This window comes from Neopsephotus bourkii, unplaced genomic scaffold, assembly GCF_033783945.1.
Source record: "Neopsephotus bourkii isolate Nb327-2 ecotype Australia unplaced genomic scaffold, CSIRO-AGI_Nbou_v1 NB_196, whole genome shotgun sequence".
Taxonomy (NCBI): domain Eukaryota; kingdom Metazoa; phylum Chordata; class Aves; order Psittaciformes; family Psittacidae; genus Neopsephotus; species Neopsephotus bourkii.
This window is the reverse complement of record NW_026900709.1, coordinates 18,193,761-18,218,893: the sequence shown is the minus strand read 5'-3', so window position 1 is coordinate 18,218,893 and position 25,133 is coordinate 18,193,761. Positions and strand designations below refer to the sequence as shown.

Here is a 25,133-nt window from a genome sequence, read left to right as displayed (position 1 = left end):
TTTGTGATGAACCATGAAGTGATAATCAAATCTATTTTTGCACTTTGCTACTGGTTTGATTTATTGATTAGCTGACCTTTTAAACCTCCCCCACCAGATTAAATAAATACATTTATGCTTGTTTGCATTTGAAGCATCAGTTCTGATCATTTTCCTCTCTGCTGAGACAGACCTGCAAGGTTCTTTGAAAACTTAAATAGTGATAACTTGTGAGCTAAAACTCTTCCTTCCCAGGACCACTATACTCCTTAATTCTTGGAGAGGTTATAACGTGGTACTGCCTAGCACATATGGGAATGTAGGAGTCCCTCCCTATTTCAGCGTACACAAATGCTTTGCAAAGTAAGCAGATTTAAGATCCTTTCAGAGGTTTATTTGATGGTCCAGATTTTCCTAGATGCTGCCAAAGAGCTCCACTGATGAGAGAAAGAGAAAACATTGTAGTATAAAAAGATCAAATAGAAAATCACATTTAAAGCCCAACAGTGCTAAGACAATCTTTATACCTCACAAAGCAGCAGAGTAGTGGAGGAGGAGCTGGGTTTGCTTTGAAGTTTTCCATTAGAGTTAATAGGGATTTATATGAGCTAATATTTCATTATAATTTATACTTCATTCACATTACAGTAGGTTTTAGTCTGGAAACCTTTTCAAGACATGGCATTGAAAAATCTGAAATTCACTTGAGTGAAATAATGCATCTTAATGGCTTTAGGCTGGGCAAAATTAGACACATGTGAGCAAGATTAATGGACCCCCCCACCAGGATAATGTTTTGCATGCCGCTGAACATCTGTCCCACAAAGCCACAGCTGTGAAAGCTGCTTCTGTTGTAAATTAGTACCTGCTCTCAGAGATACTGCTCATCCTGGGAGAGGATTGTTTCATCAGGAGTAGAGAAGAGTACAAAGCTAAGTTGAGTCAGTATAGCATCTATACCACCAGTGACATGGCAGTGATCTTGTACATCAAGACATACCCCAGTGGAAGGAATGAATTAGTTAGAAACTCTTTTCAAGGGCACTAGCAAATCACAGAAGTGTTTTTTACCTGTGCAGTTAGTATTGTCTATATTTCCTGCCTGGCTGTATTGCTTTCTTCCTTATATACAGTTTAAATTTGGCTCCAGGCCTGCTCAGGGAAAAAGACTCTAGTCAACATAAGCAAAAGGTCTGCTCAGGAAAAAAAAAACCCAGTCAACATAAGCAAAAGCACTAGAATTAGTCCTGTAACTTCTTAAACCAGAAAATACTGTCTGCTGTGATGTGCTGGGAGGAAAAGGGCCTTCTCACCTGTCACTTGTACTACCCGTAGTTCAAATCATGATGTGACGTGACGTTAGTACTTCATTATTTTCCACTATCAGTGGGAAAATTTATATTTCAATTATTGGTTTGGCAAGTTAGACTAAGGAACCAAAACAAAAGAAAATACTGCTTCGCCAGTGGCACTTACTTCAGGAAATGTACATCTGTCAATAGGGCCTAAGCAACCCAGGAGACAAAAGGAATTGAATGTTAACTCTTAATTGAGGAAGGGTCCTTAGAAAGATATTGAAGTAGCTAAAGGTAGGCTGGGTACCTGCAGAATAGGCCAAACTACCTAGGTTCATGCAGCGGTGCCTTCATGCCCTCTGAGGAGCCTGCAGGAACTACCAGTCCTGGAAATCCAGCCTGGCCAGGAGCTGATTACTTTCCATCTCCTCTGAAACAGGCACACAGGCATTCCTGCCCCAGACTTGCCTTGTCCTGGGGCCTTTCCTTCATCTGTTCTTAATTCCTTTATCCCTTTTCAAGTTTCATCATTTAGTTTTTATGTTTATCTTTAAAATGCATCTGACAAAGTCCACAGGGGAGTGCAAACAATCCAGGAATGAGATCTTCCTGTGAGAAGTGACCATTCCAGAACAAAAAGTTGGACTTCCTCTGAAGACAATCTGAAAACCAGGTTTTTATTCTTTTGAGAGCAATTTTCATTGAGACCCAATTCCTGAGCCACCTTACCAAGTGGGTAACGAGGACTAGTGCCAGTTTAGCAGAGGCTGTGAGTGTCTGTGAGCAGAGAGCACAGTGAAAGGGACTGTCCCAGCTAGAGCTGACATATATCTGCTTAAAGCAACCACAAAACCACGGTGTCGCCTGAAGTGAACCATGTAAAATTCCACTGGAAACTTCCCTTAATTTTATTTTCCAGTACAAGAAGTCAGGGAATCAAATGAAGTCAGTAGAAGCCAGGTCTAAAACAAGAGGAGGGGGTTTAGGTGAGCTGTGTAATGCCTTGCTGCAGGATGTTGCAGAGGGTAAAAGCCTATAAATGTTCACAGGGTACCCAGAAAAGCTAATGGGATAGAAATACCCAATAAGGTTACCAAATACTTAGGAACTCCCTCCAGATCAAGAAGCTTGTGAGCTGCAGCCACCTGGAAGCTGGGAGAGTGTTAGAAAGCAGTATAATTTATGTTTGTGTGTTCTTATTTTCTGTAGGCATCCACTTACAGCCAGAGTCATGCACAGGATAGTGCACTCAATGGACCTTTGGTAAGAAGGCCCAGGACAGCTGCTGTCATGGTCTTTATTTTGAACTCCACCTTAAGATGAGCTGTCCCCTCTTTCCCGGTAGCTTATTATTAGAACTGGGTCACATGAGACATTTGGGACTGCATCACAGTTGCATTCACTGACATTTCTTTCATAGGGAAAGCTCTTTGCTGGCAGGCACACCAATATAGCTTATGTAGGGAGGGGAGTAGCAGGGGTTTTGTGTGAGATTCACTTCATGCAGAATCTTCATTTTCGTGGCTGTTCCCCATTGCATCAGGGATGTAGCGCTGAGCTAATCTGGGGAGGCGTCAAGGCGCGAGCTGTATTTAGAGACAGCCACCTGCTTGGGAACGTCAAGCAGCAGCAAAGAGCATGCTTCAGCAAAAAGAAATCCCCTGTGGATTCTGCAGCAGCAGCACCTAGCAGGCTCCCCCCTGCCTAAATCTGTGTGTGGCCACCAAAGGGGTCAGTGCCTGAAGACAGTCAGACCTTGTCAGCCCAGGAATGCTCTGAGCCTGGTGCTCCTTCTGCCCAGGAACTGCCAGATATTTTGGACAGCTGCGATGTGGAATTAAATCACATGGGTGAAGAATGGCCTAATCTCTACATAGGCAATATGTAAGTGTTGTCTGAGGCTGTGCTGCTCTGAAGGGCTGGGGAATACAGTACTGGTTAACATATGCTGTCCAAACACTTTATTTAGTTGGCTTGTTAGACTTCCTTGCCTTAAAATAGGCTTATAATTATCATAGAAGAAAGTAAAAAAAACTATCTATTAAAAAAATAACCTACAGAACAGAATAAAATTCATTAAAAAGAGACTAAGACTCTATTGCTTTGCATTATAATTATTCAACATACAGATTTTATAAATGCTGCAACATTTATCATATAAAGCACAAGGCAGACTAATGATCCTGAGTAGACTTAAAATTGAGCTATGATTGGGTCTTACTTTTGGGGTTTAATTTTAACTAGAATAGAATTTTTCACAGAAAAAAAAAAGCATTCTACTTTTTTGCTGTTTATATGATACTTGATTTGCAATTGAAATTTATGACCAAAAAATGTATGGTTATTCTGATGAATATATGCTGTCTGCTGAATGACAGCCGACTTCACTGTTTATTTCTCATACTTGTGCGAATGGTTGTTTTGCTCTGGAGCATGGAGAAAACATGCAGTCACCTGCACTCAACATGCCTAGTACCAAATGTTATGCCAAAACAAGTTCCTTCCACCAGCAGGTTGCAAACTTGTTGAAATATCAATAATCAGTAATTCCTATATGAGAGAAACAGGAGGAACTAATGATCCTTTGGCTAATTAGACATTACAGGCTAATTGGTCATTATTTTAGCTATGAAAAAGCCAAGCCTAAAAATGAGCTAGACAACAGGGAAATTATCTCCATTTACACAACTTGGTTTTAGAAATTACAGCCTGTTTCCTAATCTCACTGTGTTTCTAATCAGGGGTGTGACACCCTGCAGATGAACCATGCGCATAGTGGGTGGCTGGCTGCTCACTAGTAGGCACTGGTGGGCACCCAGAAACACGGTTGTGTTGGTCTGGTCTGGGTGTGGAAAGGCAGAAGCTAGCAACATGCAATACTTCAGTGAACTGCCTTGGTGACGGGAGTGGGAAACCAACCTTCACCTTTCCAGTTAAAGGAAACTCGTAACTATACTTGGAAATTAACTTTTTTACTTTAGTAGAACCATTTGCAGAAATAAGGATTTGCAGAACTGAGCCCAACAGGTAGTAAAAGCAAAGATTTAAGACTATAAAAATCACTGAAATTGTATTGTCTTAACACCGTCATTTGATTGTAGATATTCTTCCAAGTGCAGTTTTAAGACCTCCGTTTAATCCCTGTGGGTATATATGTTCCAAAGTATTCTTGGATGTTTATTCTCAATATCATTCTGTCTCCTGGTGGGGGGGAAGGGGGGGGGAAATGTACAGATAAGACAGTGTGTACATGTAGTAAGGAAAAGATGAACTTCAAGAACATTCAGCTCACAAGAATAAAAATGTAAACAGGCTTGTTTGCTAATGCAACAGCTGATTGCTAATATTGAGCTTAAGCACAAGGAGCTACAGACTGCAATCAGTGAAACTGGAAGTTTATCAAGTGCTATAGATAGAATTTCTTTACTCTGCCAACATCAGTAAGACAAATAAGAACAGCACCTGAGAATAAGGTTTCATGGGATCTTCCTGATAGGGAGACATGGAATAAAGAGGGTATTTGCATTTAGAGCCCAACCCAACACTCAGTGAAGTCAATAAACAGAGGAAGCCTCTGCTACTGAGGAAACCTATGCCAACATCAGGACTCGTGCCAGAGCTAAAATAACCTGAACCGGTACGGTAAATTGTCACTGCTTGTTTTTGTGGAATTGGTTAAGTGCAGTTTATATGGAGCTACCTGGAAATCAAAGTTCAATCTAGAATTAATGCTGTATTTTATAAGAAATATTTATCCTCATGACTTTCTCTGAAATTTAATGGTCAGCTTTCTTTAAAGAAGTTAAATATCTCTTGTAAAATAAAGTATGAATGGCTGACTTTACATGATGAATTTCATGTGTTTCATCCTGGAGGAGTTTGAAGTCATGAACAAACCAATTATTAAATATTTGTCTGTCTATCAGCTATTGCTGATACACAAGGCCAAGGCCTTTAATTTAATTAAACCCTTTGGGTTTGAAAAGTAAATTTTTTTAAAGTGATAGATAAGCATCTAAGGGAACAAGATGTAAAATATCCTGCAGAAATCAAACTTCATGCTGATCTTAAGCAGGCAGGTTTATCAACTGGGATTTAGCCAGATTAGCAAGGCTAATACTGCTCAAAGAAACTGTACAAAAGAATCAAAGAATACTATTACAGGCTGAGGCAAAATGGTTACAGGCTATGCTAAAACCTGGGTATGTTCTTTCAACATGCATATTTCAAGTCCAGTTGTAGGAGGACCTGAGCTACTTCATGAACTGAATTTCTGTAGGGTGTTTGGGCCAATAATTCCCAATAACTTTATAGTCAGCTGGAGCCTGTAACACTTGTTAAAAACTTTTAGGAAAATATAGGGAAGAAACTGTCTTTACATAAGTGAAATAACTTGGAATCCTGTGTTTCCACATATATTTTGCATATATTCAGCAATCATGACCTTTTAACTTTTCTTTTACTACCTTACTCTTTCTTACACAGCATGTCTCAAGACATGGTGAATGCCGGGCTCTATAGACAGAAATACATTACAAGATCACAAGGCACCTTGAATTGCTTTTTATTGTGAGTTTTCATATATTATTCTCCACAGCTCCATAGCCCATAACAAGAAAGTCCTGAAGAGGCTTGGTGTCACCCATGTATTGGATGCTGCAAGCAGGGAAGCAAACAAGATCAAACATTTCACAGCCAGGAAATGAATTATGATGGAATACCTGCAGAGAACTTGATCAACTTTCACCTTGGTGCATGTTTCTGTACTGCCTCTGAGCACCTTTACAAGGCCAAATGGTGAGTCCCTCTCCTGGTGGTAAACCACTGCTCTTATGCAGCACTTTCATTAAGCGATCACAAATTATTTAAGCACCATTAACTAAACCTCACTCAACCACATGGGTAAGCCTAATTATCCACTTACAGACATTGTCTCCATTGGCAGGTGGTAGGACAGCAGGATCCTGAAAGATGAGGAGCAGCCAATGTCCAAATCAGTGGCAAGGATCACAGTGGTTTACTGGGAATCATCAGAGTGTATTTCTGTAGCAGGTGAGAAGAAAAAAAGAAAAAGCAATTATAAAAGTAAATGATGCTGTATTATAGCGAATGCAGAGAAAGTTCTGAGTTCTCAGCCAGAAACCACTGATTTTTTAAGTTTTTCAGTATTGATTCATCAGCATACGCAACACAAAAATTGTTCCTTTCAGGTTTGAGAAACAGCCAAAAGCTGCAAAGAGCTATTATAGAGACATGCCAATTGGCCATTTAAAAAGCCTAATGGTATGTGTTTTCCAGTCTTTCTGGACTTGGATCTCCAGTAACAAAAAGTGGTTCTTGACTTATGGAAGGATGAATGTAATACCCTGGAGGCTGCTTTATCTCAGCTGCTGTAAATTGGATCTCTCAGAGATGAGATGAGATGAGATGTGAATGAGGCAGAAGTATGAGCTTTGCAGTCTGTGACCATGGCATTATTCCGTGCAGCCTGGAACAGCACTACATGTATTTATCTCTATTTTGAAGGGGATATCTTTGTTCACTGTATTCTTAGAAGAAGCAGATCTGCTTCCCTTGTGCTGGCTTACCTTATGATCTGTTACTTTCCTCTAGGCAATGCTATCCAAAGAGTTCTCCAGTAGTGAGCAGTTTTATCAAGCTGCAGGATTTATGTATGGAACTTAAGATACAGTGTACACCTACGTAAGCTCTAAACTCTTATGACATAAAAAAGTTAAAGAAACAGGAAGGAACATCAGACAGACAATCTGAATATCAGATAAAGATGAAAGGAACATGACCTAAAGCTTTGGCATCAAACCTATCTTTCCTCTCTGTTTAGGGGCGAGAAGGTTTCTAAATTCCATGTGCTCCAGTCTCTTCTCAGTCATCTGGTTAATGAAGGCAGCAAAAGTGCTAGATACTCCTCTAGGATATGTTCCCAGTTTGTTGTCCATTCTGCTCAGTAAAACACTTAGAACTCAACACTAGAAGAAAACAGTCCCCTGTTTGAAGTTAAAGGTCTTAAAGCTATCCCTTGCCATAAAAAGATGCTAACATGTTTTGCTGCATTGGGGTCAGCAAATGAAAAGGGAAAAAAACGTCATAGTCCAGCATGTACAAGAAGTCACCCATATGTGGGACATAACTTTCCCACCCTGGTAACCATAGATGCTCAACGGCCAGGGACTTCCCAGAGGTAGGTTCTTCCTACTATGCCCTCTGCCCAGCTCTGTCTAATTTTATAAACCTGAGATTTATGGCAAATGTAATAAATTTTCAGCCATAAATGAGCCTTCATTTCATGAGAATTCCCCATTACCATCAAAATTTTTTTACACAAACATTGATCTGTCTTTCACACTAATGAACACAGAATTAGCCAATTTCTTTAAATTTACAGAGATATTTCTTAAAGGGACTGGTCTTTCAACCCTACTCTACTTCCTCAGAAGACAGGTTTCTCCCAGTACCCTGTCTACTGACAGTGTCTCACAGAGGAAAGGGGATTGCGAAGATGAAATACTACTCAGACTTTTGAAATGACTGCCCAAATTGGCAACTTAAGGTAGACGACTCCATGGCAGGGGGGTTGGAACTAGGTGCTACCTTAAGGTCTTTTCCAACCCTAACTATTCCATGATTCTATGACCCTGGGGTAGTTCTCATCTTAGAGCAGATCATCTTAGAGCTATAAACCAATTGTAGTCTTAGACTGAAGTCCTAGACATGCAGAGGTAAATACCTGGGGAAAGTTGGTGGTGGCAATTCCAGCGTCTCAGCAAAACTATGTAGCATTTGCCCAGAGCTCATTTGCCACATGTATGCATTTTCATACAAGACAACACAGTGCAACAGCCGAACACCAACACTGGGGCCAAGTTAATCCTTGGGGAAACTCCCACCAAAACCAGTGGTGCAACCCAGGGCTGCATGCATTTGCCCTCCTATTTCCGAAAAGAGAAGCCTGCCAAGGACGGTATGGCCAAAGAGGCACACAGAGCTGGCAGGCTCTCAAGTGTCAAAATAGAACCGGCATCACTGGCCACGTACATCTCATGCTTTGCAGGCGAGACATAGACAAGAAAAACAATCAAGTTGTCTGGTGGAAAAAGCAGCTTCCCAGGATCGCTCTAGCCACGGTGTTAATTGTGATCAATCCACACTGGCAAGTACCAGCTTTCCATGTGTGTTTCGCCTAATGCAGGCTGCCTGTGGAGAGCAGCTAAGGCAGGCTGATGCATGCTTGTTATCGCCGGCGTAAATATCTTTGCCTTGTGTTATTGTGGCACAAAGCAGCTGGACCATTTGAAAACCATTTAAAAAGCACTATAAAATTAGGGCTCCAGTGCTCTTATTTTATGACTTTCATGAGCAGCCATTGCCTGGAGAGAAATTATCCTCTTTATTTTCAAGGCTAAAGGTTCTTTTAACATTCATCAAAATCGAAGTGCACCCTTGATAACACATTGAGCTGTTACTTATCTCGTACAGATCTTTACCTTCTGCATAATATAATGTTTGAGAGCTCAGTTCTTCACATACAACTCATTTCATTGTGTCTGCTGTTGTTTTCACCAAGTGAATTTGCATAGTTTCAGGAGAGACTGGCTGATGCCCTGAAACATATTCTTTCCATAATTCCTAATTCTTTTTTAATTTCTAAAACAATAGCCTGGAGTGTTTTTGTACCAATCCTTCTATAAAAATGGTCAATTACCTCTTCTGGCAATGGATTTGCACAGACCAATTAAACACCGTGAGATTTTGTTAAGGGCATGAACAGTACTTAGGTGCATAACCTGATAGACTCTGCTTTCTGCCTTTGAAAAATCTCTCCCCCATGTATATATATATATAAAGTCTTCCATAATTTTCCTTTTTTTCTGTTCTTGTTTTCACAGACAGCTTCTTTACCAAACTCAGGAAAACGGTGAGTGAACCAACGCAGCATGACAAAAATGCAAACAGTACAAAGGGAAAGCCATTCTCTTCAGAAATAAAAAAGAAGTGCAGCTATATTGAACATACTTAAAGCTCAGACTGAAAGGCTTAGGAAGAGACACTGAATGAAATCCTCAGCCACAGAGGTTGTGAGTGGGGAATAGCGAGGTCGTGCACATCCTCTGTCCTGCAGCTCAGGAAAAACAGTTTTTCTCTGTGTTGCTTAACCTGCCCTAGGTTTCTGTAAGAGACTGGTCCCCTTATTATTACCCAGACATCAAACACAGACTGATGATACGAATTTAGAAAGTCATAACCCTAGCTCTGCTCTCATGGTTCCCTTTTTGGCCAGGATTTTGTCTTTATTTCCTCTGGGGGTAGCAGGCTGCCTTCCTGTGCCAAAAGGTGGCATGCTTTCAGATCTCTTCAAGGGGGGCTGATGGTGCTAATAGATCCCACTGTGAAAGCAATGTGTAGCTACGTAGAGGAGCTATAAAGTCAAGATGCAGCATCCTACGTGGAGGAGATGTAACCAGGCAGAAGGCAGGCTGTGTGTGTGCAAAGAGACCCTTATCACCATGCCAGCACCTCTGCTAGCAGAGGGAGTTTGAATTTTTTAACCAGAGAGGTCTTGCCTGTCATCAGCCAGTTTCTGACTCATCAACAGGATGCTTAAGCTAACAGAGGGATGAGGTGGAGTTACTTGATAATCACAACTGTCTGTGATCCTAGGAAGGCAAAAAATAGGACAGGCATGATCAACAGGTCCTAGCACTGTCTTCTGTCACCATGGGTAAAAAACCTGCAACAGACTTATAGTCAGTCAGTATAAGACAGCACCTCAGCTCTACTGCATGTTTTTCTGTTCCAATAATCAGCAAGTCAATAACCCTCTTCCTGTATCTGACAGTTGCAGAAATAGAAAAAGGAGCCCAACCGAGCTGACAGCTCTGGGCATTTCAGACCAGATTTGACCTTTTGGGTTAGGACAAACCTACTCAATCTCAGCCATTACTTGCAGCAACGGTCAAGAGCAAGTGGCAGAAGAGCAGAGTTCAGTGCAGACCCCTCGAGCCCTGATCCAGCACCACAACCATGATACATCACCTGTGCAGGAACATCCTCCTTTCTGAGCTGACCTGCACATTGTTCCCTCTCAGGTATATACACCTCACCCAGTAGAATAGAAACAGAAAATCCCTTTTACCCAGAACTGTCAGTTCCTGGGCAGCTCTGAATTTGTCTTTGTTTTGCAGATAAATCTGTGCAGAACAGTTTTTGCTGTAGTTTTCACTTAAAAAAAAAAAAAAAAAAAGAGGATTAGCTAAAAGAGGAGCTGCTCCTTTCAAGCATGGAAGGGGAACAGGTGTCTATAGAGTGTTGCTAGCCCCATACACACATACCTACTAAAACCTCAACATATAAAGGGTATGTGCTTACTCACCTCATGTCCAGAATAGGATTAAGTATACCCTGGCACTGCTTTGATCTAGATAACCCATTGCTGGAAGCCTGGCTAAAGAACCCAGGTGGTAGGATGTCCTGGATGAGGTAGACTGAAAGCCATCTTGTGCTCTGTTTTCAGGAAGGTTTAATCTATTTCTAAATAGCAGGTGGAACCCTGTAACTCAGAGGTAGGCAGCCAAAGGGCAAAGGAAAGATACTGGGTGTTGGCAGTGTTCTTGTGATGTGCCAGACGCTGCAGAACTTCCGTTCTTTCGTCACAAAATGAAGCTGATTCTGCTACTAATTGCAGAACCCAGCTGGGTACAAAGTCATTTTATCAAAAGCAGCAATATAAGAAACAGTACCTTAAAAAGCCAAGTAGGATCAGAATCCTGAGGGGGAAGGTGTGAGAGCACTGGGGCCTGTGTTAGCATCATCTCAAGGATCAAAACTGCTCCTGCCCAGGTGATGGGTATCTATATCATCAGTTGCTTTTCCTCATCATCAACAACAGCTGAAAGTTGCTTTAAATATTCTTCACTCTTGATCTCTTGTCATTCTCCTCCTTGCTGCCACTGTGAAATGAATGTTGGTTCATATTGATAAATGTATTCCCAGCCTGGCAGGCACATGCTGGATGTTTTGTGCCCATGTTGTCTCATTTGATATCTAGTTATGGATATTGTAACCACGGGAAAAGGTGACAAGATAGGTTAGACCTGAAGGCCTGGCTGGTCAGTCATTCTCCATCAGCCCAGAGCAGAGGATAGGGGAAGACAGCATAAGAAACAGGACAAGTGTGGCATGATTCTTCCCCTGTATATCTTTCAGCTTTTAGACTTCAATACTTGGCTGCTTCCTAAACCTTATAATGCTTTTAATCACTGCAGAATGAGTAGAAGGGCTGGTCGTAGTACAAACCCCCCTAATTGCCCCCATCAGCTCCAGGGATGCTGACGCAGGCTATGGGGGCCAGAGAGAAGCGAGGCTGCAGGATGGGTGAGGAAGCCGGCGCGTGGGCAGAGAGCTCGCCGAAGCCCGTTTCTTGGAGGCACGGAGACACCTGGTGGGGAGCGGCGGCACGGCCGAGACCGCCACCGGGACCCCCAGCGTCCGCGCTGTGCTGCCGCTCGGAAACAAGGTTAATGAGCGCCCCACGACCTCCGCAAGTTCTCTTCAGCTTGCTTTCACCTTTCAGAGGATGCAAGGGGAGCTTTGCGCTAGATGGGGAGAGGAGTCATGTCTTTGGTTAATTTAAAGTCCCCTCAGTCTGAATGCACTTGCCAAACGAATTTCCACTCTTGCAGAGGGTTTATCCTTTAAGAAAAGTGCTTGAAGTAAAAGCAGCTGGGGAGAGAGCATGAACAACATAGACTTCTCCATCCAAGCCCTCCTTTAGAGCCCCACAGCTCAGTCCTGGCAGTGGAAATGTCCCCTCTGTGAGACCTGTCTGACTGAAGGGTCAGTTTTCCCCTGGAGAGCAGGCAGGAGAGATGCTGTCTGAGGTGACAACTAGCCCCGAACCAGGCCAAACAGCACTGTGTAGATTAAAAATGAGCACTGTTTACAAGCATTTCTCATACAGAGAACCTGCACGGGAAACGATACAGTGTCCATCATTTGATATATACACCCAGGTCAATACCAGTTTAATTTATCTAGTACATTTCACATTTATCTTCCATCAAGCCAGCGCAGTTTCTTGTCTATCAGTAGCAGCTGCCTTTAAAGGCCAGCCGTGAGTACACTGTTTTTAAATCACTCAAGATTGCTTTCTTCTGCCATCTTCTGGCAACATGAAAAATCACAGCCTTTCAGTAACAGCAGTGTTGCTGTGCTGGTCTAAGGCAGGGGTTGTCAGTAAAGGCAGTATATAATAAGAGCAGTTGATATAATTGGAAAAAATATAACTTGCATACTGAAAAACTCATCTGATTATTCCAGCTCTATCTGTTGATCTCGTAGCAGTGGTTCAGTGGTTATCCCAGGCCAAAATGTTATGTCTCTTGAATCCCTGTAACAGCAAATGAGAGTTGATAACATGTGAGGCTTTATCGTTTTATAACAGGACTTCATCAAGTACACCCTAAATATTTTGAGAAGAGTCCTTTTTGCCAGTTTTGCTCTCAGGTCTTTATAGCTTCTTGACAAAAGACATTTTTTGTTTCCTATGAAACCATAGGAAGATCTCACCTGATTGATAGCCATGTAAAGCTTTTTCTTCTACTGCAGCAGCTATTTCTATCTATCTGATGTCTCAACACAAACATCACAAATCGTGCCAAAACACCTTGCACTATTTGCTTAACACTAAAACAAAATATTTTCAATATTTTGTTAAAAATGTATATAAGATTTACCTAAGACTAAATTTTAATTCCTGGGATTTTTTCTCCCCCTTTTCCTGCAATCACACAGAAGTTCTTTGTAAATGATGACTTGTAATCCCACTCTCCTATCACAATAGCTTTTCCCACGTAGTTGTGCTAAAAATATGAAAATGATATATGATAATTCTATTAATTAAAAAAAAATCCAAAAGGAGAAAGCACAATATTTTCACTTAAAATAGACTCAAAATTCAGAGACAGTTAGAAAAACTACCCACAAAATTCTAGCCTGCAAAGACAACATGAATAAAAGCTGTTCAAAGCTTTGTTCATTTTCACTAGCACCAGCAAGAATGACTGCTTGGGATGCCAGGCACTGGAGAGAAAGGATGTTGATGCTATTTATAGCTCATGAGTGGCTCCCACTACCATTGTACCTGAGAAGCTCACAGTCCTTAATGTATTCCTGCTTACAGCAACTTTCTCAAGCAGAGAACAGCCTGCCCAGGGCTGAGCTGGAGGCACTGAGGTTTGCTTTGGGAAAAGGGATTGTTGCACTTGCAGCCTGTTCTCAAACTGTCTATTATAAACCTCCTGCAGCAGGCACAACCTCCAGCAAGGCTGCATCCCTCCCTGTTACCTCTCCTTGGGAGCCATGAGGCTGCTGCTTTGCTGGAGGCTCTTCCTCCCTCCGCCACCCTGCCAGCTTTGGCATCAGTCTACAGCCACACCAAGCCTCAGCAGAAAACAGCATCAGAAAAACAGCAGCATAAAACCTAACAACATAAAAGTGAAAAGACCCTCCAAAAACTTCCTGGCACATAACAATCCTTGCTTCTGCCCAGCCTGACCTACTGCAAGACTCAGGGAGCATCAGCGTGGTATCTGGGGAGCGGGGCAGCACCGTGCTGCTGGCTCCTTGCAGAGACAGCACAGCAAGGCCTGGTGGGGAAACTACTTCCCACCAGTTAGCAAAAGGCAGGACAAGCTCTCCCAGTGACCTTGGGACTGAATATTCCACAGTGCAGCAACAGTATCCCTCCATCTGCCCTTGGCCCCCCTCATCCATCACAGCCTGGAGAGGTGGCTGCACACGCCACTTTACTCACATCCCCTGATGAGCAGCTCCCTGATTTACCTGGTACCCCAACACTAGGGAGGAGCAACAGGAAAACCACCCCCACTTTTATTTCTTCAAATTCAAGATAAAAGCAAATAGTCATCAGAAACATAACCAGAAGTTTGCAAGAGAAAGTAAACCTCAGTTCTAGGTTTTAATACCTTCTCTCAGTTGTTCTCGTGCACCTCATCACTGGTCAATTCCTTTGAGACATACAATCATCCTACTTAAAATATGACTTAACTGAAAAACAAACTGGGATTTTAAAGTCAGTGATTGAAAAAAAAAAAAAAGAAAAAAAGCCTAAAGAAAAACCAGTCCACTCTGCCCCAGCCAAGCTGAGAATGTCCCTTGAAATCTCCATGATGTGCTGGAAAAAAGACTTAAGTGACAAAACAGATCTTCCACTGCAGAGTTTTGAAGTCTTTTTGCACTTGACTCCACTGCAAAGAATTTGTACAGCTTTGTCAACCTCAGAAAGAGGTGCCTTTTTCGTACGTACCCTTTCAAGTGAGGCAAGGCAAAGAGAGCACTTCACTGCTTACGTTCACTTTGAGACAGACAGCTCGAAGACTGAGGATTATCAAAACCCTGTTACTCGTGCCTTCAAATATTCTGAAATCCCACAAGCTTGACAGCATTTTCAATTTTGTATTGACAGCAGCAGTCAGACAAAAATAATTTGAGGAGTAAATCAAGGAGAACCCCCACCTCTTTAATCCACAGTCACACAAATCCATGCTGCCTGCAGAATGGCAAGTGCTTTGGAGCCCCTTTTAATAGCAGTATGTTAACACCCTTGTTTGTCTTTCCTGAAGCTTGCAAGGCACCCCTTCCCCCCTACCCCTCCCACCCCGAGTCTGGTCTTTTTGACATAATTTGTATCAGGGCTGCTCATAACTCACTCCTATCGGCAGCCTGTGACACGGATGAGATCTCGGCACAGCGCTGGCTGTGACAGCACTCACTGAACTGTTATCAATATCAAGGTCACTTTGTTTTTCTTGCTCTTGCTGGAGCTCGTCTGCCCTGAGGGCACGGGCTGCCCAAGAAAGCTTTCTGTCTAAGCTGCTCACAAGTCACAGCCTCTTTGCTCCATTACTGGCGTTACATAAGATTAGAGCGAAGTTTCTACTATTAGAAGCAGTTAGCTGCGTGGTGATTTTGTGCTCTCCTGATATAGCATATAGCACAGTTATGGCTGCTGGCAGCAGGACTTAGAAATACAGCTATTTTTAGTTCAGGGAGAAGCATGAGTGTAGTCGAGATGTGTCACGAAAACCAGTAAAATACTGGTTCGGGGGGGTGGAGGGGGTGGGGTGTTAATTCCTACCTGTGGTACCCTGGACAAGGGGGCCCCAAAAGGGAATTACCGTCATTTTTAGGCTTGACAGATATTCACAGACGAGTCGGAAATTATGGTAGGAGCCTGTGGAGGGCAGCGCTGTCTTGCTGGGGATGGTGTATTGAATAGCTCAGAAATACCAGCTGCTAAGGTAATACTTTTTTTTCTATCTCCTTTGAATCTGAAAGCTGCAGATGTAAAAGCTGTCGTGCTGCCACAGCCATGGCTTGTCATGGCACGCAGGACTCCCCAGTTTTCCACCCACTGCCCCCATTTTTCAAGCATCCTTTCCTGCAGCTTTAGCCCTGTGCCTAAGCTGTGTGGCTCTTAAATGGGGTAGTTTGAGAGTTGGGGAGGTAGGGTGGGAGTGGGGGGCTGAAGGCAGCACAGAGGTTCTCCCTGCTTGGAAAGATAGGGTCTTAGGAAAATATGTGCAGATCCATTACATTGCAAAGGAAAGGAAATGCTCTCCAGGAGCACTCCCATGAGCTGCAATAACATCCTCTCCCCTCACCTGGGACCTGCCTCACCATCGCCAACTTTCCCGGCTATCTGAACCCCTGGCTGAGGCTGGTTACCCTCACCTGCCCTGCCCTCTGACTGCTTCCATTCCTGGAACAGCCTGTCGTGTTCCTGCCATCCCCAGATGCATGCAGCTCCTGTGGGGCAGCAGCTCCTCCAGCCCCATGGGCAGCCCTGTGTAGGGACAGTAGTGCTCATGGTAGAAGGATTCTTTTGCACTCCAGCCCAGCTCAGGCTCCTTGCAAGCAGAAGTTGGTACCTTCCAGCTCAGTTCGGAGGAGTCAGAGGGCCCCATCATAAACGTACAAGGCCGGATGTGAACAGAGGTGTCAGGAGGGAGACCAAGCAGTGAAGAGGTGTGAGGACTCAGATTTTCTCTCACCCAGTAAAACACGGCTGCCAGCGTAGGGCAAGGGGCATCTGCGAGCTGAGCTGAGGGGGTAGCCACAGAGGAGGCGTGCAGGGCTGCTCCCGCTCCTCCTCGACGTTGCGGTTAAAGAGAAGGCTGTGTTTTCCAGAGCCCTCGATCTGGCATCTTTCCCGGGTAGTAAATTCTCTTAAAACCCGAACCAAACAGAGCTTTAATTGTACATTCTGCTTTTCTCTTCACTCTGGAATAATGGCAATGGCATTAATACAGTGCTGCATTGAACATGCACCCGCACTGAGGCCGAGGGACCGATTCTGCTTTCCATTATTCAGGGGCTCTGCCTCTGGTGAGGCAGATCAGGGTTTAAACAGCGAGCAGGAGCAATGAACTTCTACTGTTCCCTGCTGTTTGAGTGTGGGCAAAATAAAAGGCCATAATATATGATGCAGTCAGCCAAGAAAGCAATATTGGTCTGCCATGTGCACGGTCTACACTGAGACAAGTCCAGGATCTCATTTCTAAATTCCCATAGGTGCCTCATTTAAACCATCAGCCATAACCTGCTTCTCATTTTCAATACCACTTGGTATTAGAGCTGCAGTGAACTGCTGGTGAGAGATTCTAATTCCTGCAAACAAGCCCCTGTAGGCTTGCAAGGAAAACAGAGAGTTCCCCTCTCGGTTGCCTGCTAGGTTCCCATCTGGCTGTTTTAACTTTGCTATTGCTTTTAAATGTGCCTGTTTCTGCACACAAGGCTTTCAGCTCTACCTCAGGAGACTCCTGGGTTCTCTTAGCATCAAATTCTGACCAAAATGTAGAGACGTGGATTGGGTCTTCTTAATAAAAAGGAAGATCAGATTTCAAATTACAGTATCTGAAAGATTAATTCCACTTACATGATCATTTCCCTGTGAACCACACTTCTTTCCATCTGGATTTTTCCATCAGGAGGACAAAGAGGCATAGTGTTAAGCACTACCTGGGAGAAAAGAGCAAGGAGTGTAAAAGATAAATGCAGAGATGCTTGCTGAGAGAAAAGAGAAGAAAAACAGAGTAGATAGCAATTTCAAATGCATGGAGAGGCTGCTGCTTTTTTCTTTATTTTTCCACATTAATTATATTTTGATCTCATGCTTTGGCATTTTGAACCATTTAGTTTGTCAGGTTTTGATTTGGGAAATTTAGGATATTTGACTGCAGGAGCTTTCTGTATCATGTTATTGTTAGCTGGTGTTTGTGTTATTGTAGTAACCACAGGTCCAGCCAAAATTAGTGCCCTGCTGTGCCCAAGGCTATCAATAATCTCATGTAAGACCTTGTTATTGAAAGATGCCTGTCCCTATCCAAGCTATCATTAGAACCACAAGCAGAGCTGTGCCAGCTAGGAAAAGGGATAGAGGAAAGATGACTTGGGGCCTAACTAATGCCCTGCCACTGTCTCCTCTTCAGACGGTCATTAACCTCTCTATAACCCAGTTCAGTCTTCAGCAGACAAGGTAACAAGCACAGGAAAATGGTGAGAGGCTTTGCACCTGATACAAAAGTTAAACTTAGGGCTAGGCAAATAGGTGGCTGCTCAGTTAGTTTGTGTTCATTTTTAGTTAAACAAAACATGCTTTTCTCAACCAAGAACAAGCCACTTTATCTTGTTTTAATATTTTAATAGATTTTACACAATGCTGAAGTAGAATTCCAAAACAGAAGTAACTTTGAATAGAAAACCAGAAATGGTCATTTTTGTTGAACTATTTTCAAACTTACAATACTGGAGTGTTTGCTTTTTTCACAGACCTTTGCTGAGTTTTCTTTCACTGGAATCTGCAAATGCAACACAAATCTGTTAAATGCTTTAGCCAGTTGAAGTCGGTGGGGGTTGTGTGGTTGCTTCTTTTCTTCACCAGAAAAATATTCAGTAGAAAACAGCAATTGTTTCCAGTCTAGGAAAAAAAGCCTTGCAGACTGTAGCATTCAAGTGGTGGGTAATAATCAGGAGATACAAAGCTTAACTAGGATGCTGTAGATGAGGTCCCAGAATGGCACAGCTGCATGCAAACAAGGGTACGGACTCACCCATAGCCCTACATGCTCCTGCTGCTCAGCAATGCCAGCACCACAGTTGCCTGTGCCTCCAGCCTGGCTCTCATGCCCACCAGGGAAATTCAAGCCCCTGTGACTCAGGCTCCACACCTCAGACATGAGGCTGAGCAGGCCCTGCCCATTTGGGGTGCAGTTTGGAAACTGATGTGTAATGACAGAGCTGTTATAGAGCTTGCGCTACCTTGTATTCTCCCAGGGAAGCAAAGAGGTTAATACATCTGGATTGCCCTTAAAATCCCTATCCAGTCTCAAATGCCTACTATAGGTAGAAGGCTTTATTTTATTGTTTTGTTTCCTGTTGTTTTGTTTTTAACCAGGAAAAAAAAAAAAAAAAAAAAGAAAAGGAAAGATGGAAAGAAACAATCTAATGAGATGGTCTTTAGGTACTTCCAGGCTAAAGTTTAAAATAAAAGTAATCCTATTCAACTTGCATGGTTTAGTTCTCTGCAGAAACATTTTTGACCTTGTAACATAGAATTATCCCCCCCCCCCAACTTACAGGGGCTCCTGCCCTCCTGCAGTCACTGGCTCTTTCCAACTAGAGCAGCTTCTGGGAGCCACCCGGAGGGAGAAGCTTAGAGAAATGTAATCAGTGGCAGCACTTTTGCTAGCTTTGCAGTATCTTACAGTGGAAGAGGGGGAAGGGGGGGAAACGGGGGGGAACAGGACGACATACACCTCTAGCAAAGTCCCTGGCCTTCAATTAAAAAATTCATATTACTTTCCTCATTAGTCCAATCATCTGGTATAGCTATTTCCAAGCTTACCCCAAAGGCCCAGCAGAGCAATTCAATTTCAAAGCCAGTGCGACGCAGGACTGAGCAGTGTGCTTGGGAGGAGCTATGCTTCTTGGTGTTGACATGAGGAGCTCACTTGTCTGGCATTAGTCATGTGAAGCAAATGATGTTGACACACTTTTTGGAAAGAGGACTGCTGAATGAAAGGGAGCTCTGTTGCAAAACACCTCCCTGGCTACAAAGGCTGGAGTTGCCTGCTAAGTTTCACCGGCACCAAAACGACTCAATTCTTGGAGAACCTCCCCAAGTCGGGTCTCGAACAAAAGGCTTTGCAATGTAATTCTCTCTGCTAATCATCTCTTTCGCTCTCTCTGCTAATCATCTCCATTACTGTAACTAGCTGACAGGCTGCAACAGAAGTTTAAAGAAGCGGGGGCTAGGAGAACTGCAAGTTTAATATCCATCGGCTTACCTGCACAACTTCAGCTTTTAAACATCTGCAGCAATTGAGAGTCAACCACACTCCTTGAAAATGAGCCTGTGGTCTTATGAATCTCCTGATGTAGAAACTGTATTTATTATCTTTTTTTTGGTTTCCTTTTACTGCTTCAGCTTAATGTTCCGTGTCAGTGAAAGTACAAACAGGTCATCATGACAATGCTGGCAGTAGCTCTTGAGCACAGTGCATGACTTCTGCTGCAAGGCAGTAAAACTTGTAGGGCAATGCACAGTACCTTTTCCTGCACTGTTCTTCATGCTAATCTGTGCTGGGATTACACAACATACTCTTTTACCAAAGCTTTTGGTGTTATGTGCCCTGAAAAATTCGTAGGCTTTTACCTGTATAGCGCTATATACTTCCCTGCTGTTCTTTTCCTTCATCATTAAAAGTAAAACCAGTCAGGTTTTTTCCATCTCTCCCATCAATTTTATTGTGCTTTTCATATTTTCCTTATTAAGTAGTTACCCTAGGGAGACTTCCTTTTTACTGGAACATACAAAAAGCTATAAGTGCTCTTAACATTTCTGGGGAGGAGGAGGGAAAAGGGGGCAGGGGAAGCAAATTTAGGCTGAGGTCACAGAAATATATATGGTGTGTTCAGTAATATGCCTTGCATCATCTCTACTTCGTTTTCCATAAGCAACAAGATATTTTCCCTTGCTCTCTGCCTATTCCTCAAATCAACATACGCTGTTAAAAATAAGGTACCTGGATGTTTGGAGCAACGTCCATCTGGCAGCTGATGCTCCCGGGCAGGGGACTAGATGACTTCTGAAGGTCCCATCTGCACTTGTTCTCTAGAATTGCTGGGAAAATAAAGCCAGACTCTAGACGTAGGCATTCAGGCACTACAGTGAAAGTTTGATGCCATGTCAGAATAAACTGGCCACATCGCTTTGGGAAGAGTTCTATTATAGCCTTAATATCAACAAGCAACCAAACAAAGTTTGTCAGTATTCTCTGGGGGTGAGAACAGCAACTCAGGATAATGAGAAATGTTTGTAAAGTCTCAGGGAAGGGACCACTTAGATATCTTTGAACTCTTGCTCTTGACTGAAGCTCTAGTTTAGGCTGGACTGACTAGCCCGAGCTTCCTGGGTCTAAACCAATAAACAACATTGCAAAAGGGATACCCATCTTCTGCTGCATGATCTGTGTGGGAACAAAGCTGTATGGGGTCCTAGATGGGATTCTCAACAGGGCAACAAAGCCAGAACTTTCAGGTCTATAGTTTCCCAGATTTGAGATGCTCTTTTTTCTCACATTCCAAGTAAGGACCATAACCCTCATATGAGAGAAACAGCCTTTCTCTGGAGGCAAAGAGCTATCACATTATTTATACGAAGTAGAACAGCTCCCAGAGGAGAGACTGAGACAGACAGATGCAACCATACCAGTATAGCTGAGTGTTCAGGGTATTCACCTGAGAGATAGAAAAAACTAGTTCAAGTTTTGTCCATTTATATATGTGCAGACACATGTAAAGATATGCATATACACATGTGAAAATCCATTTATATGTATACATGTATGCATATATACATGTTAAATACACCCCATAAATGAAAGAAAACTGTATGCACATACATTTGATATACATATATATATATACACACACTATATGCATGTATGTCTTACATACACATCATAAGATTTCCACCTTGGCTCTAGGAGCTTTGTAAGTATAAGTCAGTCCAATGGTTCATTCTTTCAAAAACTTCCAGTTTTAACTAACCAGAATCAAGTGTGCACAAATGCTTTGGTAGCTCTCCAACATGAAGTATTAGAGCTTCCCTGCACACACTCATTAGCGCCATAGTAACAGAAATAATACCTGCACCTACGAGGTTCAGCCAGTGCTGCATTTTGGTGGCACAGGATGTTCTTTTTCAACAGCATTACTTGTCAAGAAATTAAATCATATCTCTGCTGCTGCTGCTTTCTCAGGGGATGAATTACATGCCTGTAGTCCCACCACAGGGTCAGGCCTGCTCTCTGGATGCTTTTAGCAACACCTGCAGGCCCTGCTACACACACTAGTTAGAATAATGTAATGTTATTTGGAGGGTAATGGGCAGGACTACTTTCTAGGGAATATTATTTCTGTACGGAAATCTCCTCTTAATTCATTTCAGAAAAGCTGTCCCTGATATAGCCCAAGTGCGTGCAAGAGAGCAGCCAGATGCTTCACACCAGAGACTCTTCATCTCCAACGAGCAGTGCAGGGAGCACTTCCTATGAAACACCAGCACTATCAGACCTCCAGCGGCTCTTTTGGTTTAGAGGAGGGTCTGATAATCACGTGGACCAAGTCTGGCCGAATGTTTACCTAGGAGATGCGTAAGAACCTACGGTCCTTTTGTTGAACTATTATTGGTCCCCGGGAGAGGGAGGAAGGGGTGTGGTACACTGGGGAGCAGCTTTTGGGTCCGCAGGAATGTCTTTGCTATGCAGGCTTCCAAAACTGGTAACAAGAAGGAGTTTGGATGTCATGAAAAACATGACGTACAAAATGGTGTCATACTCACTGTGTGTCTGAATGGGGTTTTCCATATTTTGTGTACTGCAGGGAATTTGGCAGGGTAAGAATTGTTTGTATTGTTTGTATTCTAGACAAAAGTCTTAAAGAACCCATCTCAAATTGGTGTAAACTCTGAAATGCACTATCTGTCTACCCTGGAAACTGTGCTCTAAGATAGCAGATGAGGATAGTAGCCTTTACATTTAAATAGGAGTAGCAGGATCAGCAGCCAGATGGAGGAGAACTTAAAGGAATTATATAATAGGGATTTTTCCCGTTGAAACCCAAACTTTCTTTCAAGGATGGTAAAACTGAAAATATCAAACAGGAATTCTCATGCAAGTACCTTATTCTTGCGACAACTGCCATTTATTGCCATTTGTTTCTATTTGGATTGCTGCAGATTACAAATACTCATCAGCTCATTTTTTCCCAATTCCTCCTCCTCATGAATTCATTACTTAAGGATCACAGTTTTGTGAAATAACTTTAGTCCCAGTTCATGTTGGGCAGGGGAGAGAACCTGGCTGGTAAACATGATGTGATGCAGCATTTCTGAACCAGGAATGAGATGCTGCTGCATCTGTTCTCACCCTTGTGACCTATGTGCACTATGAATGAGAGATTAGAACTTGCTAAGCAACTGTTTTCAGGAAAATCTCAACCACTTTATACATTAAGTCATGTTCCCAGGAATTACCTGCTGGGAGGCATTTTCGTAACTAACAGTATCCCACTGGCAAGATCGTGCTCCTGCTTCTCTCCACAACACCATACCATGTTTTTCAAGTGTGAAGCACTATGAGCTTCTCAAAATCTGCTACTCCGTGAGCAAGATGCAGTTCCTGTATCCTTCCCTAGTGGGAGCAGGCACTAACTTTAAACCATGCTATGTTAGCAGGATGTTAGGAGTGTTGCCAATGAATTCTTCGTGTCTTTAAACAGGTGGGCTGCTAGGAGCAAAACTACTCTTCAAAGCCTCAACATTACTCATATCCTTAATGCAGCAGATGGGCCATATAACATCAACACAGGAGCCAAATATTACGAAGATCTGCAAATAGAGTACTATGGAATAGAAGCATTTGATGATCCTTCCTTTAATTTAAGTATCTTCTTCTACGATGCTGCCAATTTCATCAGGAAAGCCTTAAACACCTCAGGAGGTAAGAGGGAGGCAAAGAGGCTTTGGGAGGAAGTTTCAACATGAGCCAAATGGCATCTCAGTGCACTAATAGGCAGCCAGCAAAGCTCATATTCAGCCCACAGTTCAAGAATACACAAGCAGAACTGCCGCATGCAGGGTGGGAGAAGGGCGCCTGTGCCACGCATTGCAGAGAAGGTGGCCATGGCCAGGCTCTGGAGAGCTGGGGAAGGCTGGCTGCTCCAAGCCCAACATGAGAGGAAGTGAGAGGCAAGGGCAGAGGTTATGGCACTGCGGGTGCTCCCCCACCTGCCCTATTCCTGCAGGAACTGGCAGGATCCGTGTGCCTTCACATGCACCTCGCATCCTGGCAGGGGCTTCAGCCTGGCCCCACATAATGCAGCCCTGCTCTTGCTCCTGATGCACTCAGATGAGAGCAGTGGCACTCAGATGGGAGCAGCGGCACTTCAGCGCTGGCTTAAATGCTTCACATGCTTAAGTGCTTCACAGAATTGGAGCTTTATTCAGGCTGTCTATTAAGCTAGAGAAGCAGCAGCAGTTAATGAACTAAGTCAAAAACTACGAGCCTGACCCACAGCCTCCTGAATTTTTGTCAGCAGAGTTTGGATTATGGCTTAGTTATCATAATTTCCATTTGTTCCAGAGTTTGCTCCGACTCTGACTGGCTGCGAGATCTGCTGCTTTCACTAGAGTGCTTTATTAAATCCCCAGTTATAGCTCACACTGGGCTGCTGAGATACAGTAAATTATGAGCCCGTTTTTACAGGCAGACTATCCTACAGAGTTTATGGGACTTGTCAGTGATCACAGCCAGGGATGGGCCAAAATTTTCTGCCAGAACCGTTGGAGTTTTTTTTCCCACAGAAAACTGCACTAACAAGTTTAGTCACAGAAAGCTTCTCCTTCCACAGAAAATTCCAGCTATTTTAATCTGAGGCCTAAATTAGATGCATGAGGTCAGTATGAATTGCCTAAAATGTATGGCATGAACTTATGCTAATCTTCCCTGAGTATCCGCTATTTGTCACTGTTTTCCGGTGTTTCTAGTGCTTTTTGTCCTCGCTTTAGAAATGCTAAAGGCCACTCACCTGCTCTGCCTCTTTTGCTTTGGCAGGTAAGGTGTTTGTTCATTGTGCCATGGGGGTGAGCCGCTCAGCATCTTTAGTGCTTGCCTTCTTAATGATCCATGAAAACATGACAATCGTGGATGCTCTGAAAACAGTGAGTGCTCACAGAGACATCTGCCCAAATTCAGGGTTCCTCAGCCAGCTCCGGGACTTGGACATTAAACTAAGTGAAGAGAGAAACAGAACCAGAGCATCTGCTACCAAAGAGCTGTAAGAGAGCATTGCTGAGAGGACAAATGTTACTGGAGTTTCCTGTATTTCTTTTTAATGAATTGCATCTGTAAACTGAGGATGAAAGTTTGTGATACACCAGAATGCATGTTATTACTGAAAGTACATTTTACTTGATCTGTCCATTTTGCAAAGCCTTCCAAGACTGTACTTAGGATTGGTTGTGTACTGCATCCTTCACTCTCCACCTTAAAACATTGCTCCCTGCTGGAAAAAAAAAAATAAAAAAAAAGAAAAGAAAAAAAAAGAAAAGAGAGAGAGAGAGAAAGAAAAAGAGATCAGATTCCACTTCAGAAATAGCTGTGTTTCAGCAACTAGTAAAGCTCATATCATTTTATGAAGTGTTAGGCTATTTGAGGTGAAAGATGCCGTATTATTTATGCTATGATAATGCTTAGAAGT

General features: G+C 43.0%; 1 protein-coding gene across 3 annotated transcripts; it reads left to right on the top strand.

The window, feature by feature from the left end:
* Positions 1–2,677: 2,677 nt before the first annotated feature.
* Positions 2,678–24,977, top strand: LOC133207378 (dual specificity protein phosphatase 13B-like). Of its 3 annotated transcripts, XM_061344243.1 has the most exons (5): positions 2,678–3,158; positions 5,872–6,071; positions 21,823–22,027; positions 23,154–23,374; positions 24,488–24,977. In XM_061344243.1, the coding sequence occupies exons 3-5, from the start codon at positions 21,870–21,872 to the stop codon at positions 24,712–24,714; spliced, it is 606 nt and encodes a 201-aa protein (XP_061200227.1). In that variant the 5' UTR covers positions 2,678–3,158; positions 5,872–6,071; positions 21,823–21,869; the 3' UTR covers positions 24,715–24,977. The 3 variants fall into 3 exon arrangements, with proteins under 3 accessions (XP_061200227.1, XP_061200229.1, XP_061200228.1); XM_061344245.1 differs by lacking the exons at positions 2,678–3,158; positions 5,872–6,071 and adding an exon at positions 10,221–10,378; XM_061344244.1 differs by lacking the exons at positions 2,678–3,158; positions 5,872–6,071 and adding an exon at positions 15,497–15,610.
* The last annotated feature ends 156 nt before the right edge of the window (positions 24,978–25,133 follow it).